The sequence below is a fragment of the Gastrolobium bilobum genome, unplaced genomic scaffold (genome assembly GCF_033153095.1).
Source record: "Gastrolobium bilobum isolate Gb01-03AN ecotype WA unplaced genomic scaffold, APGP_CSIRO_Gbil_v1 utg3261, whole genome shotgun sequence".
Taxonomy (NCBI): Eukaryota; Viridiplantae; Streptophyta; class Magnoliopsida; order Fabales; family Fabaceae; genus Gastrolobium; species Gastrolobium bilobum.
In genome coordinates, this window is record NW_026899069.1 from 588,542 (window position 1) to 601,465 (window position 12,924).

Sequence of the window (12,924 nt, forward strand, 5' to 3'; positions counted from 1 at the left end):
CCTACCTCTAAATCAGACTCATTTGGCTTGAGCCACAACATCTGTTTACAACTCTCATACCCATAACCCTTGAACAGAGTTTCAAGGTCACGCAGGTTCACAAAGTCAGCATCCATCTCTGGTAAATAATCTACTATACCATTTACATATGTTAGCACCCCTTCATCATTTCTCACCAACACACTCCCATGATGATACCTTATCACTATATATTCATCCATTTGTAAAATAAACAGACTACATTGCCATTACTTCACACTACCACATTACCAAGCAATTTTATTTCACATTATTACCAAACAATCAGTTTTTAATACAACATCAAGATGCCTATATAACTCAACACTCGCGGAGAAACATACAGTAAATTGTGGAAACAGACAAAAACTTGTCAGCTTTACAAAATAGGCATGCAATTCATTTAACCAACATGAGGGTCCACAAAACACTAAAAAATGCGAACACATTACTCAAAAGGGGATCACATACATAAAATGGTTTGTATTTTCTAAACCCTAACCATAACTTTAGCAGGGACCACACATGGGGGATCATATTCAACATAAATTACAGATACATTGTGAGGGGAGGACCACATATAAAGTTCAATTTCTAACAACACGTACCTTCTTGCATGTACAATCGTACTCTCCTCCTACCACCAAAAAAGCAGCCGTGTTCCAAATCCTTCCAAGTAAGCGCGCGATCTCCACCCAGAAACCACCCCAACTCACAATGCTGACCAATAATGAAGCTCAAGAGTAAACTTGGGGGTTCTTCGCAAGTAACCAGTATAGTTAGTGCGTCACAACAGTAACAACCAAGGTAGTGGATGAATAATCTTAAGGAACAACGTCTTCTGCTTATAGTACACACATTCAACTCATCTTCAAAACATTGTCGTATTTTTTCCACGATAGACTGTTTCATTATGAGTCAGCAAACTAACGTGACAAGTGTACAGCGTTACATTGGTCGTTGGATGCCAACTAACAGAAGAATTAACGTGGCTTGTTTTTTAAAATTTAAGGGACCACAAGTTCCCTTTTTTATTGCTAGGGACCAAAAAAGATTTGTGAAATTTGTCAGAGACCAAAAATAGTATTTACTCTTTAGAATATGTGTTCCACCTGCAGGTTTGAAACATCTACAACGGAAAATAAATAAAAATTTCATACTATTCAAAAATTGTAAAATAAAGTTTTCACTTTTTTATTATTACTTTTTTCTTTTGGCGTTTATTTATTTTATTTTATTAATTTTTGGGACGGGAGGGGGGAGGGGGAATGACACTCCCACTACATGAATTTTTAGTAGTGTCATTATAAATGAAATAGTAGACGCAAATAACCACATAAGAAAATACTCAAATAAGCTTGAAAGTTAAGAATGAAGAACATCTTGATGTCCCCAACGAGACTCTGCAGTCAACTTTATCACCCTCTTCAAACTGACAGATTAAAAAATCAGTTATCTCATCTATCACTTTATTAATACTTAAATATGTTCTCAAATGATATAACAGAGAATCAACAACCATGATCTTAAGGAGCCCAGTGAATCTCAGTGGTTAAAAGTAACCTCACAAGTCACTCAAACAGTAAATTAAATTACTACAACCAGTATTTATCCATTGAACTGAAAGCCTCAGTGTAGGCAAGAAAATCTATGTTTCATCTTCACCATCTGAAAGCAAACAATCTTGTATTTGTTCCCTGAAAAAAAAAGAATATTGACAGGTAAACTTTGATGTCATGAAGAAAAATCGACACCTGAAGTTCCTACCACAAAACAAGTAGAATCTCTCAAGTATACTTCAGAGAAAACCAGTAATAATAAATTGAACATAACTCATTAATTGTGTTCCCACCGAAGAACAGCAACAAAACATTAAATGATGTATTACAGTATAACCGTAAACTTGAACATGTCAAAGAACCCCTAGCCAGGAAAAAAAAAAAAACCAAAGATTGATAGTATAACCTAAGGCTCTGTTTGATTAGTGTTTTTAAAAATAGTTTTTTAGTTTTCAGAACAAAAAAACAAAAAAACTCGTTTGGTAAAGCTTGTTTTGGAAAAAATATTTTAAAAACTATAACTGTTTTTTTTGTTTTTAGAATCAAATTTGGAGAACACGTCTAAATTGTTTTTGTTTTCTGTTTTGGTTTTTAATTTTCAAAATACAAAAAACAACTGTTTCTATAACTATTCTACAAAACAGTTTTAAGAACAAAAAAACCAAAACACAATCAAACACACCCTTAATTTCTTACAATTTCATTTAGGAACTTCATTTCCTATCAGTCATGGACTCATGGCTACCAAAATGATCCACTCGATTTGACAAAAAATAGCAAAGAAACAGATTCTCCAAAATTCCCATATTCTTATATACCCTACTTTCATTTAACATATACTGGGCAAAGTTAACTATAAGAAAACAGATAGCATTTCGTGCCATACTAAAATTAGGGTTTTCTAGATTGCCCAGTGGAATCTGACTTATTACCAATTTTGAAATGCAATGAATTAAACCAATACTCACCTTAGCAGACTCAAATTACCATTGTTAGCTTGCTTTGCTCGGGCAATCACCGATTGAGGTAAATCCATATAAAACTGCTCAATTGACGTGGAATCTCTTGGAAGTATCTGAAACTGACAACTTGAACAGCAGGTAGTATAAAAAATGTCACTACTTCTAAAATTATCAAGATTGCTCCGGTCAACAATCTCACACTTGTGGAGTGGGCTATTGCAGAGAGGACAGAAAGATTCTGAGGAAACAGATTCGTTGGATTTGAGATTATATCTCTTCTGGCGTCTTCGAGTTGCCAAGGGAACATTACCATCAACGATCTCTGGAATCCTGTTGAATTGGAAGGGAATAAGTTTCGTGGCTGTTCTTACAATTGTGCTCTCTCGAGATGGGTTTTCTTCCTGCAACACTGGTATTCAATTACTTACTTGTAAATTAAATTTAAGCTTTTATTAAAAGGAAAAATAAATTCTAATCAACATAAGCATGTTCCATCTCAACCCGTAAAAGAGAACACTTAAAATTCTGTATTGAATATGTAGTCTGACACATCACATTCCATAAAAAGGCAGGCATTAAGCCACATATTGTGTAAAACCATCGCCTATTTATTAATAAACTTCTTGACCCTGAAGAAAAATAATGTACTCTACAAAAAAGTTATAAATTTAGAGCCACCACAAGCTATTGTATGTAAGATTTGCCCTCCGATTGTACTTGCAAAGACAAACACATACATATATATAGCTGTATATATGGGGCATATCAAGTCATAGAACTTGATGCCAAAGATGAGGAGTCTAATAAAAACAAATAGCTCAGATTAAAACACTCATTAAACAGGTCATGACTGATTTTTCTACTAAGCTTAAAACCCATCAGTCATCGCTAAAGATAACCCTGCTAAATATCAGAGGAGTAAGGTACAGCAAGTTATACCTGCAATAATGCCACAAAAGATGAGGTGATGCTATTAATGCTAGAGCACGGACCTGTAGACAACTTTATAGTCTTGAGACTGCCCTGCCAAAGATATGAGACACATCCATTCAGTAAGATTTATATAATTCAGACTGACAAACAAAGAAGACAATACATGCAAAATAATGTGAAATTTCACAAAACTTTAAACAGAAAAAACAAAAAGACACCAAATTTTATTGTTGTAAATGTTAATGGCCAGAGGATTACAAACCCGTCAAGGTGGCAAAGCATGTTGATCTCTTGGGCAAAACAATCACGCAGAGGAAGCACAACAGGAATTTCCCATCTAGCATCCACATACTGTATATCTGCAGGTAATGAATATCCTTGACCCTGTTAAAACAAAGGACACAAGAAGCTGTTATGTAAGGTAATTTCCTAAGTAGACTGAAAGAGAAAGGAGAAACATAGACAACGTCATAAAGATTACTACAAAATGTACGCAACACAATTGGATTTTATAAAGGTGCAATGTGGACAAGAATCCTAAAATCCACATAATTGCATAAAGCTTAGCTTAAAAAAAATTAAAAATAAGAGGAGGCTAAAACATTTGCTTAGTACATGCATCAGCTTGTAGTGAGGGCTGTTCAGTTCAAATAGTTCACATGCATTTTCAATCTCATCATATTGAGATCAACCTACAGCATATATTATATTCTTCAGATAAATGCAATATAAAAATTGAATTGTATTAACCAAATGCAAAAGTTCCGTCAGTGATAGTCCCTAAAAATTTTAAGCTCAGTAAACACAGCAACCTAATAATTTTACCTTTTGAAGATTAGTTTAACAAATGCCTAAAGCCTCTTATCCACAATCCACCTTACAAAATGTTTACCCGGGGAGTTAATGCAACAAAAGAGATGCACATAAAGAGAATGCTAATAACTTCAAAAACTAACTGTACTGTTCTACTATGATGCTTTAAGGAGAAACTAGACAAAGCACTTATGAAAAAACAAAAATAAGTAATTCGGCAGAGCATACATATCACATAGCAGCCAAGTATACTATGCTAGACCACAGAACATTCAATTTGCCCTCTTCTGATTCATGATTCATGACCCATGGCAGAAGATCCTTAATTTACTACTGCTAATGACTTTGACTCAGTCAAATCCAATAACAAACCTTCACGGTGGCTGAAATGACATGGGAAGCAATCCTTGAAATGCATGATCCTAGTACAAGTCTGTTATATCCAAATTCAGAAGCAACCTGGACAGTGATGAAGAATTTCAAATAAACATGTACATATGAACATAAGCTTCTAACTGAGATAATAGCATGAAATCCAGAAACAAACCTTTTGCAGGGCCAACATGCGCAGAGAAAGTAACATATCCTCCTTTCCAGTTGGATCACTCACCGCATTCACTAGCTTGATTAGCCTCTCCTTTCCATCACTAGAATCTGAGTTGTAAACAGACTCAATAGGAACAATATGCAACTCTTTTGCTGGTGGGGCTATACTTGACACAACCGAACTAATAAATTCAATTGCCTCCTCCATTTCATTAGAAGGAATCGGCAAAACAGCACTCTCATCAATAAACACAACTCCAACCACAAACACAGGCAATGACCTATCTCTACTAGCATCAAAGTTCTTCTGAGCCCTCTCCTGCATGTCATGCACAAATTGCAAAGCTACCCTAAAAAAATAAAAAGCATACATTTTTATCATTTACAAGATATAACTATCAAAATTGAAATTAACCCAACATTTCAAATAATGCAATAAATTGAAAAACAGAAAAGAGGATTGGATTTGTTTTTACCTGGAAGAAGGACCGCCTGAGAAGGCAACGAGGACATTATCGGTGGGAGAAATCATGGCGTTTGATGTGACGGAGAACCGAAACTTCCCGAACAAGTTGCTCTTGAAGCAATCGGCACAGAACCGCCCATCGTCGATTCCGCCATAGCCGGAAACGGCGTCGTTTTGCTTGCACTTGATGCAGAGAATACTAGGGCTCGTTGATTCGGTTTCAACAGAATCTGTTAGCTGTTTAGATGTTGCTTCTTCGTCTTTGTAGCAACCGGATTGGCAACCGGATTGGCAACCAGAGCCATTGCACGCCATCAGAGTTTATCACAATGACCCGGTTAGGGTTTTAGGGTTTTTGCAGGGTTAAATTATATTTTATTTTTTTGGAAAATTGAAGGGTTAAATTTTAGAGATAGGTTATCGTGTCTACTTTTATTTTGTCTATCTTTGTATACCTCTCTTAATATCGTCACATTATAATCTTGTCCAACCATGAAGATTTATGATATAAATAAGGGTAATGTTTTCCTCCTTGTACGTGACACAAACATTTTTTTGGCTTTTTATTTTGTCTATCTTTGTATAATCTCTTAATACCGTCAGATTATAATCTTGTCCAACCATGAAGATTTATGATATAAATAAGGGTAATGTTTTCCTCCTTTTACGTGACACAAACAATTTTTTTGGCTTTTTAAGTTTTTTGCCTCTCATTAATTAATTAATAACTATTTTACCCCTTATTGAAAACTATCTACCAATCTGTCCCTCTTTAATCTATTAAATTGGATATTTAATTGATTAAGTTGAAAATTTAATCGATTAAATTTTCAAGTCAATGATTTTTGTCAGTTTTGACCATTTAATCGATTAAATATTCAATTTAATCGATTAAAGAGGGGCAGATTGATAGATAGTTTTCAATAAGGGGTAAAATGATTATTAATTAATTAATGAGGGACAAAAGGATTAAAAAGCCTAATTTTTTTATAAACATATAAAAGTGGGCCCATCAATATTCTCTTTGCTTGCTGATTGCAATGCAGCTTGTCAGCCTCGTATAGTGGCTAAGATACAAGCACTCATCGGTCAGGATTGGGAGGTAACGCTTTCTCATATTCCAAGAGAAGCTAATTCATGTGCTGATTGGTTAGCCAAGTCTGCTCTTCACAAAGATACTGGATTCTGGAGTCATAGAGTTATGCCGTTTCACCTTGCTCAGTTATTTGATCACGATCTTCAGGGAATCTCCTCTTGTAGGGATATAGACCCTGGATAGTTATTTTTTGTTTCTGGTTGTTAGTTTGTTTTTGTTTGGGGCTTCGCCCCTTAATGTTATCAAAAAAAAAAAAATATATATAGTGGCCCTCACAATTGATTGTCTCTATGACATGACCTAAGAATTTTCCTACGACATAATATTTGTTTTTCCCTAAAAATAAACTCTTATACCTTTTTTTTCTCTCCCATTACCTCTCAGGCTCTCACTATTTCTCTCTCCTCCCTTTAGCCATTACATCATCGCTAACCACTATCGAATTAATGTTTCTCGTAAAGCGATGAATGTTTTTCATATTGTAGGAGATAATTTTATCTCTTATATACATATAATAAAAGTATATAGAACTGTGAGGACATGAAAAGAGCATTGTTGTCAAAAACTAGTGTAAAAACATAAAAACTTACACATTTTTACGTTTTTACTAGAGTGATGCGTGTTAAAACGCAAGTAAAAAACGGTCCTTGGTAAAAATTGATAAAAACGTCATGTAAAAGCGTAAAAACTTACATTTTTACCGTTTTGACCATTTTTACTTAAAACGAAAAAAATTTAAAAAAAAAAATTTACAAAAAAAGAAATTTAAAAAAAACCCAATTTTCGTTTTCCCCAAATCATATGCATACTTGCATAGTATCTTGATATCTTTTTGTTTGGATATATGTCTTTTATAATTATGTCTTATAAAGCTGTAATTCTATTATAAGTTATGCTATGAGAATTGTTTTGTGTTTTTGGATCATTGTGTACAGTGAAAGAAGTTGAATTATATACTAATGAGCGATGATCCAAAATTTGCAGAGTATATGAAGCAGTTAGAGCAGATTGATTATCCATTATTTGTTAGTTATCACTGTTTATAATTTTGATACTTGGTTTTTAAAAATAATTTTTCTTTTTAGATAGATAAGTGACTTAACACACATGTTCATTATTTAATATTTTTTTTACATGCATATATATAATTTTGTAATATAAACTTTACGTTTCATATCATTTATACGTTTTACGTTTCTAACACCTTTTTTGTTTCTATGTAAAAACTCGAGTTTGATTAGGTTGGTTGCAACTACACTCGAAAAAGAATAAAAAGTAGCAAATTGGATAATTAAGTTCCGTATATATTTTTATAAGTTTTTCATCCAAATTCTTGTTACATCTAGGGTGCGCATGACAACCTTCCCGGAATCAATTCTTTTTTAATTTCTATTCCCGGGAACAGAAATGGATAGGAAACTCGTTTGGTAAAACCGGTTTATTTTTTTGTTCCCGGGATGAACCGGTTAAATTTTTGTGCTAGAGAACAGAAAAAAGAATCAAAAAATTTCTGCTTTTTTGTTCCCGGACTCAAAATGAGAAACACTTATCTCTCTCAATCACTCTCCACCTCTATCATCATCATCACCACCACCACCATCATCCCAACACGGCTGTCGCCACCATCGTCGCTGTCGCCATCCTACCACCAGTGCCGCCGTCACCACCCCTCACCACCACCATTACCTCCAACTCCACCCATCACTACCACCATGCCACCACCACCACAAATACCTTCGCCGCCACCGCCACCACTATCACCGCCATCAACCACCACCACCATCATTGCAACCATTGTCGTCACCGCCACCATCGCCATCACACGCCAATGCCACCACCCCCATCGCCATCACTACCACCACCATGACGCCACCACTACCATCACCACCACTGTCACCAACCACCACTACCATTGCCGCAACCACTACCGTCTTCACCACCATCGCTGCCGCCACCAACCACCACCACCATCGTCACATCCATTACTGTCATCACCACCACCATCGCCACCATTACACCAACGCCACCACTACCATCACCAAGCCATCGCCACCACCACCGTCACCATCACCACCGCCGCAGCCACTGCCACCACCACCACCATGATGCCTTCACAACCACCACCGCCACGTCATTGTTACCATTGTTGCCGCCACCAACCACCATACCCACCACCATTGTCGTTGTCACTGCCGTCACCTCCACCACCACTACCACCGCTGCTGCCACCATTATCACCGCCATTGTCGCAACCACTGCCGTCACAACCACCACCATTATCTTCACCACGTCACTGCCACCACCAGTACCGTATCACCACCGCCGCCACCACCACAACCACACCATATAGAAAGGAAAGAGTTGATCCGATTTTTTTTTTAATATTTAATAGGAATTATTTTTTATTATATTATTTGTTGTGTTATCAAACACAATTCTCATTCTCGGAATAAAAATGGAACATGTTATCAAACACATTTTTTTTTCAGAAACTGTTCCAAAGCACAGAAATAGAAAAGAATTGTTTCTTTTCAGAAACAGTGCTCGGGAATAGAATGGTTGTCATGCACACCCCTAATAGGCCAAAATGTAGAGTTATTGCCGTCATACTCTCTCGTTCCCATCTCAATTCATTAGCAAATTCATTTTAGCTCTTTGAATTTCTAAATTCCAAATACATCCATGACACTATTATTAGTATTACACGCGAGTGAGGTTACCAGCAAATGGTATTCTTTTTTTTCTTTTTTTATGAACTGGCAAAACGACAGGAGCTTATATTGAAGGAAAATAGAACAGATTTCATTAAAGCAACAATTCTAAGTTTTCAAAACATCAACAAATGAAAGGCATCGCCAAGAGACTTTGCTGACAAAGTTACTAACTATTATTAATTATTCTTTCATAAAATGAATCTGCAACTATAATAAATAACATATTTAACAACTAGATTATAAATAATTGCTCATAACAGCTAATAACAATCAACTGTGTGAGAAACCAATTACCATAAGAGTCATTGTGGCAGGAGACATGTATCCTAGAGCTTAACCTAATAAACATATTTGGATATGATTGTTTTTATTCAGAGTATTGAAATTCAAATGCAGGAGAAAATGACAGAAAACTAAGAGCTCGTATACATAACATAACAGGCTTGCTCATCAATTTCTAGAAACCAATCAAACTTAGATTCCTTACTTAAGATGGGTTTCACCCAAAAGTCCATAAAGTTCAATACTACATCCAAAGGAAGAAAAATAGGGATGATTCCTAAAGGAAAGAGAGACGTAACACTTACTGTTGACAAGTAAAATTTAGAGGGCAGAAGATGCCTTGCTTTATCCTTTTATGATTATTTGGGTATGACGGAGAGAGAGGAATCAGGTTCTGTGAACAATGCATAACCCCCTGAACATGGAATTTGATAATAGAAAAAGGAATAAAGTAAAAATTGATTTTGAAGAAAGAAAGGCTTGGCGGGTTGAATTGGTTAACTTGGTTATATAAACAAGTATAGATTTGGAGGCACAATCAACACAACCACAAACTTATATCTCTACCTCGTTTTTGCTCTTACCCTGATTAACATGGCCGACTCATTTGTCTTTGGTATTGCTGAATCACTGCTAAAGAAGCTTGCTTCTCATGTTTATGAAGAAGCTTCTCGAGCCTATGGTGTGTATGATGATCTGAAAGGGTTTAAAGACACTTTGTTAATTGTCAAAGGAGTCCTATTGGATGCTGAGGAGAGGAAGGCACAAAAGCATGGCTTGCGTGAATGGCTGAGGCAGCTTCATCATGTCTGCTCCGATGCTGAAGATGTATTGGATGGATTTGAGTGCCAAACCTTGCGCAAACAAGTGGTCAAAGCTTCTGGCAGCACCAAGATGAAGGTATGCCACTTCTTTTCCAAGTCTAATCCTCTTGTTTTCCGTATTAGGATGGCTCGTCAAATCAAACAACTTAGGGATAGATTGGATAAGGTAGCTGCTGATGGGAATAAGTTTGGTCTTGTTCATGCGAGGATCGATGTTGACCACAGACTTGTGGTGCAAAGGAGAGAAATGACTTATTCCCATGTTGATGCTTCAAATGTGATAGGAAGGGAGAATGAGAGGGAAAATATTATCCAACTTTTGATGCAACCTCACCCCAATGGTGATGGTGATGGTGATAAAAGCCTCTGTGTCATTCCTATAGTGGGTATAGGAGGCTTGGGGAAGACCACACTTGCAAAGTTGGTATTTAACGATAAGAGGATAGATGAGCTTTTCCCTTTGAAGATGTGGGTGTGTGTCTCTAATGATTTTGACATTAGGCAGATAATTGTCAAAATCATCAATTCGGCTTCAGCTTATGCTCCAACTGCTCTTGCTCATCAAGAAAACATTAGCAACTTGGATATTGAGCAGCTACAAGGTCGTCTTAGACAAAAGCTTTTTGGTCAAAAGTTCTTACTTGTCTTAGATGATATATGGAATGAAGATCGTGCAAAATGGATTGAATTGGAAAGTTTAATAAAAGTTGGCGCAATAGGAAGCAAAGTCATGGTGACAACACGTAATAACTCAATTGCTTCAATGATGGGCAATGTTCGTCCTTGTATTCTAGATGGTCTTTCCCCTGAGAATAGTTTATCCCTATTTGTGAAATGGTCATTTAAAGAAGGCCAAGAAAAAGAACATCCCGATCTAGTGGAAATCGGAAAAGAAATTGTGAAAAAATGCCGAGGGATTCCACTGGCAATTAGAACATTAGCAAGTTCCCTGTTCTCAAAGTTTGATTTAGATCAATGGGAATTTATAAGAGACCATGAGATATGGAAATTAGAACAAAAGAGAGATGACATTTTACCAGCTCTGAAGTTAAGCTATGATCAAATGCCATCTCATTTAAGGCACTGTTTTGCTTTCTTTTCCCTTTTTCCCAAAGATTTTGGCTTTTTAAGTTTTATAATTTGTAATCTTTGGGAGGCGCATGGATTACTTGAATCCCTAGATGAAAGTCAAAAGCCAGAGAATATTGCAAGACAATATACAAATGAGTTTTATTCAAGATCATTTCTTCAAGATTTTGAAGACTATGGCCACTATTACTGTTTCAAAGTACACGATTTGGTGCATGATCTTGCAATATATGTTGCGAAAGAGGAGTTTCTAGTGGTAGACTCCCATACTAGGAGTATACCTGAGCAAGTAAGGCATTTATCAATTGTACAAAATGATTCACTTAGCCAAGCTTTGTTCTCAAAGTCCAGAAGAGTGAGAACTATACAATTTCCCATTGAAGGAGTGAATCTTGATAGTGAAACTCTTTTGGACACATGGGTATCAAGATACAGCAGATACTTACGGTATTTAGATTTACGTGATTCTTCGTTTGAGACTCTACCTAATTCAATTGATAAATTGGAGCATCTGCGAGTTCTCATTCTTTCCAATAATTGCAAAATCAAAAGACTTGCTCATTCTATATGCAAACTCCAAAATTTGCAAGTATTGTCACTCACAGGATGCATGGAGCTTGAAACACTGCCTAAAGGATTAGGGAATCTGATCAGCCTTCGAAGACTGTTTATAACCACAAAACAATCTGTTCTGTCACAGAATGAAATTGCAAGCTTAAGCAATCTTCAAACTTTGAGTTTTCAAAATTGTGACAATTTGGAGTTTTCGTTCAATGGGACACAACTCACTTCCCTTGAAGAATATCAAGTTCGATCATGTGGGCGCCTTGGGTCCTTTCCTCTCTATATTCTCCCAAAATTGGAGGCTCTGTTTGTTGAAGACAGTCCGATGATGTCAGTGAACTATGAATGCCCAATACAAAGATTGAGGATGAAGTTTTTGTTTCTAAGGAATTTTCTAGGGAAACAGACATTGCCTCCATGGATTCAAGGAGCTGCGGACACTTTACAGACCTTGGTCATTTCTAATTTTCCTAATCTCAAGATGCTTCCTGAGTGGCTGACCACAATGACTCATCTCAAGTTTCTACTCATTCGTAACTGTCCTGAACTGTTGGATCTTCCAAGTGACATGCATCACCTCACTGCCCTTGAATATTTGGGAATAGAAGGTTGTCCTGAATTGTGTCGAAAATGTCAGCCTCAAAATGGTGAGTATTGGCCCATGATTGCTCACATCAAAGGCGTTCACATTGGAGTGCTGCACGTTAAGCCTTCCCTGGGGATGCTCACTGTAAGCCATCCGCTTCTTTTAGCCCATCTTCCTTTTTTAGTTTGACTAATTTATATTTCATTCCTTTGATTTTGAAACTTTATTTTATTTTATTTTTTGTATAATATGTGTATGTGCTTATTTCCTATTCACTACTTATGGCCTTACTCATATGACAATTATTATAATATAAATTGGAAGTAACTCATACAAATAAGAGATGAAGCACGGCTACAATTAATTACTCATGGGCTATATATGATTTGTACTAATAGGAGTATAGTTCAAGGGTGTATGCTGCGGATGTGATGTCTTTAATCGTTTACCACATCTGGAGTGACAAAAATAA

The 12,924-nt window shown here is 36.3% G+C and overlaps 2 protein-coding genes across 2 annotated transcripts; one reads left to right on the plus strand and one right to left on the minus strand.

The window, feature by feature from the left end:
- Positions 1-1,423: 1,423 nt before the first annotated feature.
- Positions 1,424-5,619, minus strand: LOC133286884 (cytoplasmic tRNA 2-thiolation protein 2). Its single transcript, XM_061484384.1, has 7 exons — positions 5,308-5,619; positions 4,833-5,181; positions 4,658-4,744; positions 3,735-3,856; positions 3,479-3,557; positions 2,546-2,940; positions 1,424-1,715 (listed from the first exon to the last, which is right to left on the minus strand). Exons 1-7 carry the CDS (start codon positions 5,610-5,612, stop codon positions 1,667-1,669), a joined length of 1,386 nt encoding a protein of 461 aa, XP_061340368.1. The 5' UTR covers positions 5,613-5,619; the 3' UTR covers positions 1,424-1,666.
- Positions 5,620-9,983: 4,364 nt separating this feature from the next.
- Positions 9,984-12,641, plus strand: LOC133286882 (putative disease resistance protein RGA3). Its single transcript, XM_061484382.1, has 2 exons — positions 9,984-11,501; positions 11,547-12,641. Exons 1-2 carry the CDS (start codon positions 9,984-9,986, stop codon positions 12,639-12,641), a joined length of 2,613 nt encoding a protein of 870 aa, XP_061340366.1.
- Positions 12,642-12,924: the final 283 nt, after the last annotated feature.